Here is a 16778-nt window from a genome sequence, read left to right as displayed (position 1 = left end):
TTTTACTACGAATACTCATACTCATCAATCGTTTCAACACTACGCGGCAGCTGCCTTCAAAACCGACACCGCCCCCGTTTATACTCACAGCCAATTTTATAGCCTGCGCCCCCTTCACACTCGCCCAGGGGGTCGCTGGCGTCCACTTTGGGAACCACTTTCGTTATAAAGAACCGGCATTATCTTATTTGCGGTCGCATAAAAGTTATATATTTCGACCTTCCATGTCATTCATACTTATATCCTCGATTTTGCCCATCGCTACCTGACACATGGTATTCAACTCAATTTTCACCGCAAACCGGACACACGTCGCAGACGGCACTCGGGGAAAACATCCTTTATTAGTGTATCCAAAATTCGCAAGAGCAATATTAGTAGAGGTGACCGTGACACTTTCATTGCAACAAGACATTTTAAAATCTAGACATTGGCGCTGTTCGGGCGAAAATTACATTTGCGTTCAAGAATAATACTTACATATATAGAATACTATGTGAATAGAACATTCTTTACTGCTATACAGAACGGCGTTCGGAATAATAACAGTCCAGCGCGGTAAAACATGATTTCATCTTATTTTGTTACAGTCACGGAACCGACATCTTAGCTCCACCTATAACCTTCTCTCGTCATTACGTCATTGTTAATCGGTAATGTTCAAAGACAATAACAAAAACGAGAGAAATAATAGAGAGAGAGACAGAGATTTGTTTTCCACGCGAGTATCCGTCGCCATTCCGAAAATGTCGCCAACAGAACACTACGACGATAATTTTGCATTTTTGCATTTGCTTGAGCAGAATACCATTTCGCCTTTCGGTATACACGGCATTCCGACGAGAGAAACCGAGCAGTTGGAGCATTTGAAGCATTCCGGCAGTGCGTGCCAGTGATACTCCTGGAATGTGACCCATTCTATGTTGGGCGCGATTACCTGTTAATGCATTATTTCGTGGTAACTCTTGCGGCATATGGGTGTGTTCACAAATACAAGCACATGCTTCGGCGGAAATTACAAACGAAAGTACACTTAGCGGGAACATGCCATCCAATTTTCCACACTGTTGATTGGAATATAATCTCATGACAACTTTGGTGAGGAGTTGATAGAGCCTTCAGGCGTGTATTTGGTATCAGAGCAAAGAAATTAAAGTAATGAAATATAGGCGGACCATGCTGTAGCGATATGATCATCTATACTTCTATAATAGTGTTTCTTCATATTATTTTACTATTTTATACCCTTAACAAATGCGGTTAATAGATTTATCGACATGTAGTAGGTAATTGTGCTCTTTAAAAAATAGAAAAAACGCCTAGGTTCAATTTAACAGTCACCCCAGGTTAATGCAAAGCTTATCATGAAATAATAATACTGAGTGATATGATATAATACAGCGGCTGATGAACGATGAATTGACAATGATAGTTATCAACCACGGAGACCGGAATGATATTATTTACAGCAAGATTCGTAAAATGATAAATCCTTTGTTTGTACTGTAGCGAACAGTTCCTTATCAGGGTATTATCGCCACAAAAATAACACGGGTAGTATCTTTAACACCCGCTTTTCGAATGCAAGCGTTAAGTAACACACAGATTATTCCTGCCACGCCGCATCCAAGGTTGACTCGGGAAGCTAATGCCGAGGCATTTCACAGTCGTGGCGAAAAAAAGCACTCTCTTTAACTGCATTCTCGCAAATGCGCCTGTTCAAATGAAAACTATCTGTGACATTTATTCCTGAACCTCTGACACACTCCAAGTTCACGAAGGCAAGTTTGGTGGAAAATTTCAAGCACGGTGTAATAGTGGTACTAAAGACATTGATTTCGGTTAAGTCATAACCTCTAGTTGCGAAACTGTGGCTCTTGAAACAATACCGACAAGAATTAAGGGGCCAGCTATGTAACGACATTTACAGCATGGTTTGGAAATTTACTTGACCAGACGGCAATGCTTTCCTTGTAGCCCTGGACATCGGCTATATAGTCTGACCCGTGCGAATATTCTACAAAAGGGTTTGAAACAGAAAACCAACAATGTATGATTTAAAATTGGTCCGGATGCCCGATCACGTTATAGAGCTATTTGCAACATGCAACTGTGTGCACTGTGCAGTGGCCTATTGTAATGAACATGCAGCAATGTTGAGTCAGATGTCAAAAGTAATCAAAATCTACATTCACCTCCTGACATGTCGCGCATCTGTGAGCAAAAGCTTTCTCGTAGCACGGAATGCAGACGGGCTGGTTATCGTGTGGAACGTAGTTCTTTCCTCCAAGAGGTTGATCGCACTGCCAACAGCAGAAATGCTTCAGATGCCAGTAGCAATCTTCTGCCTGCGTGTACTCCGGAGCGAATATCAGCTGTTGAAGAAAATTCAGTATCGAGTCTAAGTCTATCAGACAATGCATGGCGGCTCGTGTATAACAACTGTGCACGCATGCAAACGTGGTCAAAGTAGTCAGCGTATTGTTACTCAAGTAGCATTGATAAACTCAGTGGTGTGTAAGGTGTTGTTTTTGTTGTTTATATTATTCAGGGTGTTTCGACTACATTGGTCATTTGACACCAGGCCGATAATCTTTATTATGATTCCGTATTTACTGACTTGTAGCACGGTCCACTACTAGGCTTTTATAAGACTACGTTTACGCGGATCACGTGGCGGGGAGGAGCCTAGATAAACCTCCAACACTTAGGTAGGAATTCATGGAGTCGACCTTCGTCGGACTCGAACCCACAACCCATTGGTGTTGTAGTGTTGTAGCTGTGGACCGTACCACTACGCAATCTTACCACACACGGGGCAAGAATATGAGCATCTACTACTCCGAAAAAGTCGAAGTACTTCGTTAATGACTATTCTTGTCCTCTTGAAAAAATTCCTGTGTCATTCACCATTCTCATGCAGGGTGTAAAAATGAGTAAAAGTATTCTAGGACTAATTTTGCCAAAAATCCTACTCCAGTACGTACAAGTACTTCGTTGCTGACCCCCTCTACTTATTCAACCCTTAACAACCCTATACAAGTATACACTCACCTCGTCACAAGCGGCGCATCTCGGCTTGTGCAGCTCGCAGTAATGCCGCCCGCAATAGATTTTGTCCTCGTGGTAGAAGTAGATCAGGTCGACCAGGAGCTCCTTACATTCCTGACAGACGAAGCATTGCGGGTGCCAAGCCTTCTCCGGCCCGGCGCGCTCCGCCACGACCATCACGTCTCCGACCTTGATTCCCTCTCCGCAGTTTTCGCAATTCTGTAAATGTCATTCACAACAAGGTAATGCAAACGCGAAGGATTGGTACTAACTAATGTTTGTTGTGAGTTCAGACCGCTAACAACAGGACAAGAGCCTGTGATATTGGTAGTATAAATACGTCACAATAGCCTGGTAACTAATGGTATATGGCCAGTGGCCACGAGCATATTTCAATTATGTAGAACGAATGTACTCGAGGAATGCGAATGAGTATGGTTATTAGACTCGATCATGTTAAGAATAAGATACGAATCATATCACGCAGTCAAAGGATTTCACGATCCGTATGAGTCAATTTGCAGACGATAACTTACCATGACCATCTAATATTTAGTTTTTAGTGTGTTCATTTTATGATATTGATGGTGCATCGGAGGGCATGAAAGCAAATAAGGCACATTCCGCTTCAATGTATGACGATTCTATACCAAAACATGGGACTCATGTGGTTATATTGCAAGCCTTTATATAAATCAAGGGGCTGTATATGTCCCTTATTATTAAATTAAGCACTGGTGAAAAGAGGTCTGTTTTCGAAGGTCTATTAAATGAGTATCTTTTATTTCATTACCAAAGTGAGGACAAGCGCCGTACGATCATAATAGCCACCGGTACAGGGCAATATTTGAATTACGTTCACTACAGGTTACTTTCTGCACTGCTTCATCGATACAGCAGCATGTTACGCAGCATACTAAATGCGACGGGATGGGAATGCTTGCGTAAGTGTATCAATACAGTACAACTCCTGTACCCAATGACATTGTTGGTATATTCATGCAAGTGAGGACACAAGAAGTGCATAGCCTAAAAATATCTTGGAAGCGCATTGCACGGCGCTGTGATGTCAATTAGAGCTAAAACACGAATGGTCATATCCGGAGCGGCTTACGCAGTTGAGACATTCAACTAGTCACAACGGCTGTGGAACTGTCCCATAATATGACAAAGCATAGTCGGCAAATGCTATTTATCGCCATGCTGGTAATAATGGAAATAAAACTGACAGGGTATGGTAGCGTTGGCAAGAACAGTCGGCAGTACGATGGACTGATTCAGGATTTCACTGACTTGAAAAATCCTATCAATGTCGTCGAACGTCAAACGCATATGCTTATGCCATCATACTTATGCATAGTAAGTGATGTGATACGGCTATAGCGTGCCCGTCTTCCTTTTATGAGTCAATGGTCACAAAACTGTACAATCCGCCACAGCTATTGTGCGAACATAGTAAATACATGTCACGCGCACGAACGAGCAAAATAACAGGAGAAACAAATATCGTTTATAGCACCAAGACTTGACGTATAGGCTACTCAGGCGCCGCACAAAGAGAAACCATATAGTTTTAATCTTTGTATCGATCGTATAATTACCTCTGTGTCTTGAGTGAAGTACCAAAAAAGGTCACGTCTCAAGATTTCACTCCGAATCAATGCATTCGGTGGCATGGTAATGTATGGTTCAATATACACTCAGTCTGCGGATGATGTAAATTATTATGAGTTTCTTGGTGAATATTAATCAGTGAGATGTTAGCAACCATATCGATTGTCCAATGTCCATACAAGTGACCATATGCTACGATCGGGGCACAATATAGGTTAATACATAAATCGATGCTGTCATGATATTATAGTTGTATCTGTTTTACATATATAATGCATATATACCTAGGGTTGCATTGCAAACATGTTTTAAACAGTGTTTTAAACAAAGGCCTTTTTTTAAATGTGTTTATTTTAAGTAGCAAAATTATGCCGTAATTGTGTAAATACTTTCCAAAAACATGCTGAATGGGCCTATAATACGGACAATCACCACCCGATATAGCCTACGTATACGACATACGATGGTTGAAACCGTCAAAATAGTCGGTTCAACAGCTATAGCACGTAGATATTTCGTCAAAGGAGCTATAAGGGCTACAAGGGTCTTGTTTTAAACATGTTTGTTTTAAATGCAATGCAACCCTTTATATATCACTACCGTTCTTATACAGCCGAGGTGCAATGTAAGTATATTTAGTTTCACATGTGTAGATTCTGTAGAATCACTGTGAAGTCACAAGTTCGGTGTGTCTGTTTAGTTTCCGTTGTACTGCCCTATAGAACATCTCTGAGGTCGGAAAATGCTGAGAATGGTCTTCGACGCGCTATATTGAATACTGAACAGTGATAAGTTCGCGTTCCATACAAACGCGTACCTTGATTTTCGCATTGCCGTCAGCGTTTCCCACGCCGAGCGCTTTCTGTCGGTACTGGGTCACAAAGACTTCCATCTCTTGCTTCTCCTGAGCGGTTAGATCGTGGCAAGCGCTCGGTTCTTGGTCGTGCGGTGGCAATTGCCTCATCAACTGCTTTCGTCTGTATTGCGCGCCGTCAGTGCCTTTTATCGGTTGTTTTTCCTTTGGCAGACACTCGATGTATTCCTGGGCCTATAGAGAGGAGTGTGTCGCGGTTATCGCCGCCAGCGCAAGGCATTTGTGATCAATGGGTTAACAGACGACTCAGCGTAATTTACACGATTGCAGTCCCAAAAAACTAAAACTTATTTGACCTACCAGTTTTGGATCTTTGATTGGCGGCGTCCAATCGTATTTACTACTATTCTCTTCCTTGTCTACGTCTGACCCTGAAGACGAGGAGGAGTCCCGCCTGTCTGTAGGAGGTGGCACAGGGGGTGGCGGAGCATCAGTGTACTGTAGAAGAATCGAATTTAAATTTTACGGACGCAACAACGGTGTAAAAGTCTCTATACAGCTGATATTTTCGACTAACTTTTGGCAGTGGAATACGGCAGTGTGTTTTCACAATTGTGAAGTAACAAAGATCATCATTAATCACATTTTTTAGAACTTCAAAATTGACATGTAATAACGTTGCAGACGTAGCTATGCAATGGATTTCACTATGACGTCACATTAAAAAATCCATATGAATTCCGCTCGATTGATACAGTGCGCATCGCAGCCATGGAAAATTCACAGGCGCCGGCAGTTTCAATGACTAACGCTACACATGCAATATATGCTTGAGACTGCTGTTCTGTCACCAGCCACTGATTTAGGTCTACCTACATGCGCGTGATGTGAGCCTGTTATATTTCGAGAGGTGGTCGGTAATGAAGTGCTTCTACTTTTCCGGAGTATACTCAAGCAAGTTTTGCCTACTTGTACTGCTTACTCAAGTAGTTGTATTTTTATACTACTTTAACTTGTACTCAAATGTTTTTAATTCAAAGCTACACCTACTCCAAGCGTTTTTAACTTTCAAAAATATAAAGTAGCATTAGCATCACTTGAATGAGTAAGACTATCTTGAAACCCCGTGAATTAGCCCCTGCACCAAGGTAACTAACTATATATTCGAGGATGGCAGTTATTTGTAGTGTCATTGCTCATGTCGCGTTTGCCATGAAGATGGACTTTGCAATTTTGGAAGTAGTCACCTAATGAGCCACTAAAGGGACTCTTGGAGGTACAGAACTTCAATATACAATTGTATAGTATATTCATATTGTAATGAACCATCTAAAAATATTACATTGAACGCTCTCTTAACTATAGTCAGTATAGATCAACGTATAAGTCATATACCTGTGTTTGTTGAACAACCTCATTCGTTACGACGGGTTGCGCGTCTTCTTGTTCATATTCTTTTGGTAGCGGCGGAATTGGTGGCGTGGTTTCCTACGAAAATGCACGTTATGTTAATGAAAGCGACTTTCCAATTGAGCGCAGCTGTCAACTGCATCTTGCCTGTGAATAGGATTGAATTTCCGGCGGCGGAGGTGGTAAATCCGGACTAGATATGGTAGTTGATGGCGGCGGTGGTGGCAGTGGCGGCTCTTCCGATTGCACGGCAACGCTTGATTTGTACAGAGTAGATGGCGGTGGCGGCATGGAAGAATTATCTAACGTGGCGCTGCCGAAGTCAAGCTCATGTTGCTTCCCCCCGATGTCAATTGTAAATTTCAGGGGTTGTTCTGCTGCTGTAGCGGCTTGCTCGCTGGGAGGGGGAGGTGGGAGAACAGAGTCTGTGTTTCTGTGTAAAAAATACGAATCTTACTCAAACAAAACAGCAGGGAATCGGACATGTGTATCTACTATCTATACCGGTTGTTCTCAACCGGGGGTCCGCGAAACCTCGTGATTTGCAAAATGGTCGATTACCTAATTTTTATTTTTTAAATGTGATAAATCAGGAGGCAGTTTCGCTTCATAACACGACTGAAATAAACTGACTTTCTGAGATGAAATATTCTACTGTGCAAACTCATTTTAATTTTCAAACTTCTAATAGCCTACTGATGCAATCATCTTGCTGTTTAGAGATGTTCTGTTCGGGTTTAGGAAACAAATTGTTTGCAAAAATATTTTTTCTCCTGTGATATACATTACCGCTATTCCTGAATAACGTCAATATATCACGTATATCAAGAAATGCAGCACTATAATTCGCTGTGAAATAATATAAGTTTTCCCAATTTCTACATAATTAGTATGATGTTGTTTTCGAGAAAAGTCCTTCGATTGCTGTGTATCACTATCCTACAGTAAATCTATGCACACAAGACAGATGACGGTTGCACGACAATTGAGCTAAACTTGAACTAAAATGTGGGGGGTCCGTGACGGTCTAAAGGAGTCCGCGAAGACAAAAAGGTTGAGAACCATGCACTGATCCACACCTTCGTTGCTCATGACAGGCCAGGTTGACCTAGTAGGTAGTCGAAATAGTCCGTCAATACACATTCCACAGTTGTACACACATAGTATATACATATACAGTTTGCACACTTCTTTGAAATTGTTACTTTTACTTGTAATTGAGTACAAAATCATGGCCTTACTGCTACTTCTACTTGAGTGGTAACACTGACATGTGGCCACCTTTGTTTCCAATTCCTAGAAATTTACGGAATGACATATGTACTCAAGTATAGAAGTAGAAAATGAGAGATCTGAAGAGTAACCAACTTAGTTTCGAAAAGTAGGTGTGATGCGGTTTCTGTACATTTAGTAGTTGATCGAATAATGTGGCACCTTTCGAAATTGCAAGATGCATCGTAGCGACTAGCGCAAAATCACTAATAATACTACAAATAGATACAATCTTAGAAATATCATTCAAATAGTAAAATATATATACCTTCAGTTACCCTGATAGAGTGGCTATTTCGGCGGTTCTTGTGACAATTTCACTCATAAAAGTGACGTAACCAGATCCCCATTTTCTACTGTAATAATTACTAAGTGTAAAAAGTAACCGGTTTTGCCTTAAAAATGTTCAAGTATAAAAGTCGAAGTATTCTACAAAATAACCGATTGAGTGCAAGTAGGCACGAGAAGTACTTCATTAATGACCGACTCTGATAGGAAGGCTATTTAGAATGGAGACGGGAGCTGGTTAACTATAATAACCATGAAAGAAATAACTAAAGAAGTAACATAAGCGCTATAAAGCTCAACGACCATATACCAAGACACCGCCGAAATACAAGCAATTTCTTTTAAATCAATACTAGCCAGTCTTCAGGATTACCGGACCACGACCTAACATCGACCTCGCCCTTCGCCACATGCCACCTCATTTTGTCGCTTGCGTCTTATATTCTCTACATTACTTTTCATTCAGTGTGCATGCCTCTTATTTACTTCGCCTAGGCTAAGGTGGGTGTCTGATCTTAATGGCTACTCCAAGTTGTTTCGACACCTTCCTATCTTTTCATTGTATCGCAGTCTTGTGATGTTTTGAAACGATGAAAATATTGTTACACCTGATTGATTGAAGACTGATGTAGCTGTTGCTCTTACTTACTACCTAGATGTTATGGTAGTTATCAATAACTAAACAGGCTGCTGGATCTCAGTGAAGCAATATTCTGAACAGCGATCGCCAAAATACATAGTTGGGTGGAATTTTTGAAATAAGTTGACCGGCCATAGTTCCCAACTTAATGCCGAGAAGAATATGAGTGTTGTTTCGTATGCCGGAAAGTACTCAGAACTATAATTCAACCATGTTAAATATGCGCTATTTCGCTTTGCACTTATACGATTGATTCCTAAACATAATAAGATTCACGAATTAAGTATTGCAAACAGAAATGCTCAATGCATATTTGTAGGTACAAATATACATATGCGCATGTATGAAAATAGCTATGACACTTACGTAGATGCTGCATTTACATGACCGTTGACTGTTTCCTTTGTTGTTGTCGAAACCGTCGTCGTCTTCGGTTTTGTAGGTGGAGGGGACTTTTTAACTGCGGGCGTACTTTCGATCGTCTGTCCCTGGTCGTGCATAAGCAGTTTTCCAATATTTTCAATGCCACGGCTGGAAACCTCATCTTGTACTGCATGATCTTCCTGCTTACATTTGCAATTCCGGCATATTTTCCTGTAAATCGGTTCGTTATAATTCCGATCATCGCATCCCTACGGCTTCCAGATCTTTAGAGGGTAATGCACTCGGCCAAACAACGATGACACGACTCGAAAACTTCAACTAACAAAATGCAGAGGTGGGTACAAGATTCAATACTTCTTCAAGGATCATAATACATTATACACACGTACTTGCATTTTCATATTACCAGACTGCAATTAATATCCGTTTATCAGTGTACCGTATGTACTTTCTCTACCTTTGATATTGTATTTCAAGTGTAGGTAATGTCAGCTTGGAAATCAGAGTTTGCTAATGTTTGGGTTGAGCTTGTCGGCAACCAGCTGGACTGTCACCGCTAATGTGTTATAGTAAAACATATTCAATTCTGTACATTGTGCAGCTTACCTCCAAAAATGTAAATCCAACCCTGGGCATTTATCTCCACATTTCAAACATTTTGCACCGGCACCCACTTCGTGCGTGAGTATTTTCTGAACGAAAATGTCACGTATCGCAATGGAAGGTAACAATTAAATACGCACAGACTGATAATGGTATGGACTCGAGCGCTGGCGACGGTTTACTACACGCTGTGCTCATGTAGCAGCGATAGATGCCTTATAAGGCGCGGCGGGTTTAGTGATTTTGGAAAAAGTTAGCCAATCATTGTCTTCAATGTACGGCGCGCCCTCGGGCTTCACTTTTACCGGACTGTAACTTGAGTTGACAATGGCGAATGTATAGTACTATGGAATGTATAGATTTTGGGTATTCACGAAAGAGCTTCATTCCTGACTGTCCGATGATTACGGTATCGGGTAATATACATCGTCAGTTTGTCGCCTGATATCCGGTGAAAGCAAAGCTATGATATATGAAATAAGGTCATGTTATTATGCATCAGTGTTCTACACTGCAGTAGACTGTATTCGAAAGTTAATGAACTCCACTTAACATATAGGTATATACATATTACATACACTAGAAGTAAACAATACTCACGTCTCTAACACCTGAGACTACCTCAACGTCAGCCATTTCTCCAATATGGGATTATATACCCGTATCAATATCACTCCAAGACTGAGGGGTAATATCCGACACTTGAGCAGACGCACACGCTAAACGACTATATTAGGTATACGAACAACCCACTAATAACAACTTCAATATCAACAACTCTAGCAGTACGTCATCCACTTGAATATTTCTGTTTTAGAAAGGAATGCGATGGAAGCAGATAGAAGATTATGTTTCTCGAAACTCGCTGCTGTAGAAGTCAAGAAGACTACGTTGTAATATGGGATAACATAATCCCAATCAATGCTGTCTACAGTTTTCTCCTGATAGAGAGGGACTCGCCACTTACATTTGTATCCTACGAAACCATATGCTGCTCTTATTCAACAATTCCAGCTATCGGTCGTTGTCTCGACTGTAAATTTATATCTTATGTATATGGCTTTCGATGAGTGTATGGTGAGGACGCGCCATTAGAGAGTAAACAGTGAATTACTTCATAACGTTATTGGATGATGTCATCGCGCTTTACCCTCCCATTGAGATGACACATCGCTAAATGTACAGACTACTGATGTGACCGTGTACGGCGATGGGAGAATCTACTCAGCTTTTATAGAAGTGAAAATATTTACACACATATCTGGACTGATTCGGGCATGCGGGTATGAGCGTGGACTGTGGAGGCAGCTTGACAGCGAATAGTATATAACAAAGTCCTGTCTGTGGTCGTGGGTCTGGTGTGTGCGACGTGAGAACACAGCACAGAGTATGTCAAAACCACACCTCTCCTTTGTGCTCATTTTGGGCGAACACCAGCACCGTATACTATATTCTTTATAACATACTCTATTAATCATACTCGTGTAACGCATCAAAACAACACTGGCTGCCAAATAAAGCTCTTGGTATCTCTTTGACGGTAAAATACGCTTTAGCCTAAGGAGAACTCGTATGCATGAAAATTACACAGTCATAATCTCCGGAATTGACTAATCTCTATTTCGACCTCGCCATTTGAGAGTAGGCAATTCAAAACCATCGACGCGTGGAAATTCCTTCAGGCTACGCCGTTTGGTATTCTAAACTCCTGGAATGTGAAGCGCACATAATATATGCCGTAGAATACCATGATTTCACACCTCAAAAGGAAGTATACCGGCAGCGTAAATGGTTTTATCCAAGTGCTAATCAAAGTTTCAAGAGCTTCAAAGGAGTTCAGCTATTAAGTGCATATGAAAAGCGACATAGCCGACTTGTTTTGCTCATACATCGACAAATACTTTGAACTCGTTCAATAAAACGCTCTCAGTTCCGCACGTTCTCGCTATGTCATCGTCACTGAGGTTATAATGTACGTCCCTTTTCACGGCGTAGCATATCATGGAAGTGAAGTGATGCCTCCCGCTTGATAATACGATCGTACGCAACCACCTTCAACTATTTCCAGGATTAACAATAATAAAGCCTTTCGCACGATGCAATGCGCTTATGATGATGTTGATACTCAAGCATTCAGCTATAGAATTTATAGCGGAAACACGGCGTCACACTTCCTTTCCGAAATCATCATACCACGAGTTGCGCTGTGGCTCTTTGGGCCACCCAATTGAGACACCGCAACGCCAAGTGCTGACGAAGATATTTCGCGTGGGTTGGTAAATTATTTATTTCTCACGTATTCCAGACTAATTGTATGTGTAATATAAACATGATGGATACTAAGGCTTAGTCATTATATTCGGGCAGGCCTGAGCATTACAGAATTATACTCGCTACAGTGCTAGAAAGTCACGGCCACGGCCCCGACCTAGAATACAAGGGAAACTAACTGGAACTATTCGAAGAGTCAAGTTGATGACACAAAATGCAGCATAATGTCAAATGTGACGTACCAATTCCAATCTAATGCTGAACAGTTCGGTGCAGGGTGGGTGTTCAGTTCAGTCGAATTATGGAACGATTGATAGCAGTTTATCAAACAAATATCCACCTCAGCCTATGTAATATCACAATTAATAGACTACATAACACGACAGTGATATTGATAGAATTAATGATGTGTCTTTAAGCAGTTGTTCGACATTTGAGCTGGCGACACCATGTGACTTTCTAACCATAAAACGAACGCTAAGCCAACCCTACCCTAACCCTAACCTGACTGGCATATAGTTGTCATCCGTTTTATCTTTATCAGAAATCATGAATTATATCGATTTCTCCGGTCCAAATTGAGTTAAGCCGACTTAGTGAAGTCTATCAATCAAACACCAGCCTTTGCTTGTGGAATATCGAAGCAAATGTCGAAAAGAGTCGTGGACACTGGACACATAATGAAGAATATAGGAATATAGCATAAAATGGACAAGTAATGAAGATGAAGATCAACCTAGAGGATTATGGACTGGATCTCGACAGTAGCAAGATTGGAAGTGTCGGTGGTTTATCTCGGCTCCTCCCCGACTACGTCGCCCTCGGTAAAAGCGCTTTGAATATAGGGCTTGTATCTAGGGATGGTGTGAACGTGAGGTTCACGTTCGCGTTTTGTGTGTGAACCTCGGAAATTTAGAGGTTCGCGTTCACAACAGAACCTTGGTAGGTTCTGCACTGTGAACCTTTTTCATATATTAGAATAAACACTTCATTATAACATCTTTGGTTCAGATTTATTGCATTTCAACTGCGGGCCACTCTATGCATGGCGCTGGCAGCATTAAAAATCAACGCTAAACGAGCATGCACCTTGTCAATCTCAAAAGTTTTACTTGCTTTTTTACAAAAGTCTGCACGAAATATCCAGCCTTCCGTTTGTGAATATTTAATGACATCTGTGCTGCGAGTTTGACCCGCAATCACATAACGCCAAGAGCGAAATACATAGTCAGCGAATGATGCTTATTCAACCAATCAAGGAAATTGATATCGTTTTCTGATGCAAAAAATCTAGCAGGCGTACGGGGTCAATCTTGACTACATATCTTTACTGCATCATTAAAACCAAATCCGTGCGATTGAGGTGTTGGCTACTGCTGTATAACTTGTTAAAATGGGGTATTGTCGGTAGCAAGTATAAACCCGTTTTACACTCTGCTCAATATCAATGTACATTGTCCGGTCTGGCCTAGACCGTTAAGGCGTAAGCTTATTTTCCCTGGTAAGTCCTCGTCGAAATATTTGGCAAAGCGACGAAAGACATTGATCTTATGGGAGTATTATATCCTTTGATTGCCTCAGTTGATACATTTAGCGACGTTTAAAACGCCAATATGTACTTCGGCATTGTGGCATTATGTGGCATGAGTCGTCGCAAGGTACCGTCTACATTAGTTTAGGCCAGTGGTTCCCAACGTGGGCGATATCGCCCCCCAGGTGGCGATTTGGCGGTCTAGGGGGGGGGGCGAAAATGACGAAGGGGGCGATGACGCGTCAAAACAGCTGACCTTTTTTTTTTTCGTCAACCCACGGAAATTTATTTAGAAAAGTGTCAAAATTAGGCTTCGAGCCGAAAAGTTGACCTTTTTTTAGTCAACCCGCCGGTGATTATAGTTTCTATGCCCAATTTTCGGTACACAAAATTTGGGGGGCGATGATCGGTGTTGAGCTTAAAAAGGGGGCGATGGGTCCAAAAAGGTTGGGAACCACTGGTTTAGGCTATCACTTTATTGGAAGATAGGGTTGGAATTAGCAATATGACGTCACGTGACGTCACGAGGTTCACGTTCGTGTTCACACAGAATGTTTCAAAAAGGTTCGCGTTCACACGAACCTGAACCTTTCAGAGGTTCACACCATCCCTACTTGTATCTTGTATCATCGCTAAGCCGGGCAATTAGTGGCTCCTCTTATATATACAGTATGTCGGAAAGTCGAAGGGAAGTCCCCGAAGTGAAATAGTGCTGTTGTTTCCTTTTGAATTCCAAGCGCCCACTCACTCGGAAAAAGAGTCCCTCTCTCTCTCTCTCTCTCTCTCTCTCACTTGAGTTATTGTCTCGCTTACCACAATACCGATTACGTAATATTGACAGAATTGTCGAGAATATAAACGTTGGATTTATTTCTCTCTCTCTCTCCCTTGCAGTATATATTCTCTCTCGTCTTGGAATCATGGCTGGACAAAATTGAGTACCATGTGAATCGATTTCAAGTTGAGTTTCAGTTGCGTCGAGTACTCGACTATCGCTGATTATGACGTCATACCAGAAAGAATGACTTGCCCGTTTGAGGAAATAATGCCAGTTACACGCCATCCAATTTCTAATATCGAACATGGTGACTGTCGGTCACTACGTCACAGAAATGTCGGTCACTACGTCACAGAAATGTCGTTCCGTAAATGTTCGTAGTCCTCCACAACATGCTCATCATGCTGACTTAAGGCCAGTCGATATTGCGAGTCTTCAACATTAGAAATGAAGTATTGTGCTACATTTTTCTTTCGTTCAGCACTTTTATTTACATATTCATCAGGTTAAAATACCACAAAATTACGATAAAATAAAAAGATAGGACGAAATCGGAACGACTTGTAGTATAGTCTTTCAATCAGACACCTATCTTGGCCTCGAAGATGTAAATGAGAGATACACACTTGAGCAGGGGTGTCAAACATACGGCTCGTCAGACCATTTCATCTGGCCCGCGAGGCCATTCTGAGCAAATTGAAAAATTATTGTATAATCCAGCACATTTCTAACATAATTTGAGATTATTATAACCATATGTCGGCAGTGTTGAGTTATAACTCAAACAAGTCGGTGACATTGATATTACATTATGAGAAGGTAAAAAAACTGAGTTCAGAGTTTTCTGGAAAAATAGACCAAATAATAGTATTTATAGAAGCGGAAAATGACAATGCGAAACCGCTGTAAAATACACGGAGCTACACAAAGAATATAATTCATATATCTTTGTTCGCACTTCTGTTTACCTTATTCTGGCCCAAAAGGCCCCGGCGCCGGTCTCTTGAGAAACTCGACTGGTGAATTGGTCAGGTAATGAACAAATTTCTAATGCCCGCGTTATACAATCTGTAGTATTCCTCACCGCCATTACGTATGGTCTTTAAGGCATCATGATTGATACAGCCGCAGTATAGAAATATCCCATCTATTATCGCCGTTAGAGCCCTTGTTTTAATGGTTTATATCTGTATTCAATCGACCAATCATCGAATATTTGTCAATTCCATTGTTTGCAATTAACGGTGTTGATCGAATAGAGCACACATGATCCGTGATATGATAAAAATAGATGGGCTAATACTATTTTGCAGAGCGTTGATATAATAAAGCATTCCATTGGAAAACAAGGGTATGGATTTGGAGGTATCATATTGGAATTATGTGAATAGTCCGACCCGCGAGCGACCAAAACTTATGAATCCGGCCAAGCACACGTTGAGTTTGACACCGCCTGCACTAGATGAAAGGTATTAGAAGATAGCAGAAATAGAGAAGCGATGAAAATGAATTGACATGTGACGGTAGGCGAAGTCGATGTCAAATTCTGCTGGTCGGGTAATATCGGGAACGCTGACTAATAGAATTTCATAATTTCGAACACCACAAGATCACGATACAATGAAAAGGTATGAAGGTGTCTAAATGACTTGCAGTAACCTATATAGTCTTTCGATCATTTACTCAGCCTTGTCTTATAGCAGTGGCCGGCACCTGTTGATCGCGACCCAGAGAGAGAGAGAGAGAGAGAGAAGAAATATTCATCATCGCAAAATAACAAAACAGACAAAAAATAGCATAAACATCAGAAACACACGGACCCATATTAAGAAAAATTGGTTACAGTGTCAATTTCAAAATGAGATGTGTACGATGTACAGTTCCTGGAATAAGGCCAAAATGCTTTATGATTGCTAGATGAAGCTGCAGCGAAGTGATCTGTTGATCATCGAGTCTACTGCAGCTGATCGAAGTAGATTGGCTATAAATTGCATACATTGTACTGCAACAGTGAATTGTAAGACTGACAGGATAAAAGTTAGAGCACATGTTAGGATAAACGGAGGAAAAGAATAGAAAGTGTACTAGTCTGAAACAAACAAGATATATGTTGACTGGTACT

The 16778-nt window shown here is 41.2% G+C and overlaps 1 protein-coding gene across 1 annotated transcript; it reads right to left on the bottom strand.

Moving 5' to 3' along the window:
* Positions 1-325: 325 nt before the first annotated feature.
* Positions 326-10859, bottom strand: LOC145456936 (testin-like). Its single transcript, XM_080335084.1, has 10 exons — positions 10677-10859; positions 10080-10165; positions 9456-9683; positions 7037-7322; positions 6875-6967; positions 5840-5977; positions 5483-5713; positions 3055-3270; positions 2196-2375; positions 326-937 (listed from the first exon to the last, which is right to left on the bottom strand). The coding sequence occupies exons 1-10, from the start codon at positions 10710-10712 to the stop codon at positions 764-766; spliced, it is 1668 nt and encodes a 555-aa protein (XP_080191210.1). The 5' UTR covers positions 10713-10859; the 3' UTR covers positions 326-763.
* Positions 10860-16778: the final 5919 nt, after the last annotated feature.

This window comes from Botryllus schlosseri, chromosome 15 (assembly GCF_051294905.1).
Source record: "Botryllus schlosseri isolate E-star chromosome 15, Bs_hap1, whole genome shotgun sequence".
Lineage (NCBI taxonomy): Eukaryota > Metazoa > Chordata > Ascidiacea > Stolidobranchia > Styelidae > Botryllus > Botryllus schlosseri.
Note: the sequence above shows the minus strand (reverse complement) of the source record. Positions and strands in the feature narration are given on the sequence as shown.

Coding starts and splice junctions, on each gene's coding strand:
- LOC145456936 (XM_080335084.1), bottom strand. CDS start 10,712: ATGGCTGACGTTGAGGTAGTCTCAGGTGTTAGAGAC. Junction 5,714..5,839: donor CAATCAAAGATCCAAAACTG/GTAGGTCAAATA, acceptor TCCTCTCTATAG/GCCCAGGAATACATCGAGTG. Junction 2,376..3,054: donor GATGCGCCGCTTGTGACGAG/GTGAGTGTATAC, acceptor TTTCTTCAACAG/CTGATATTCGCTCCGGAGTA.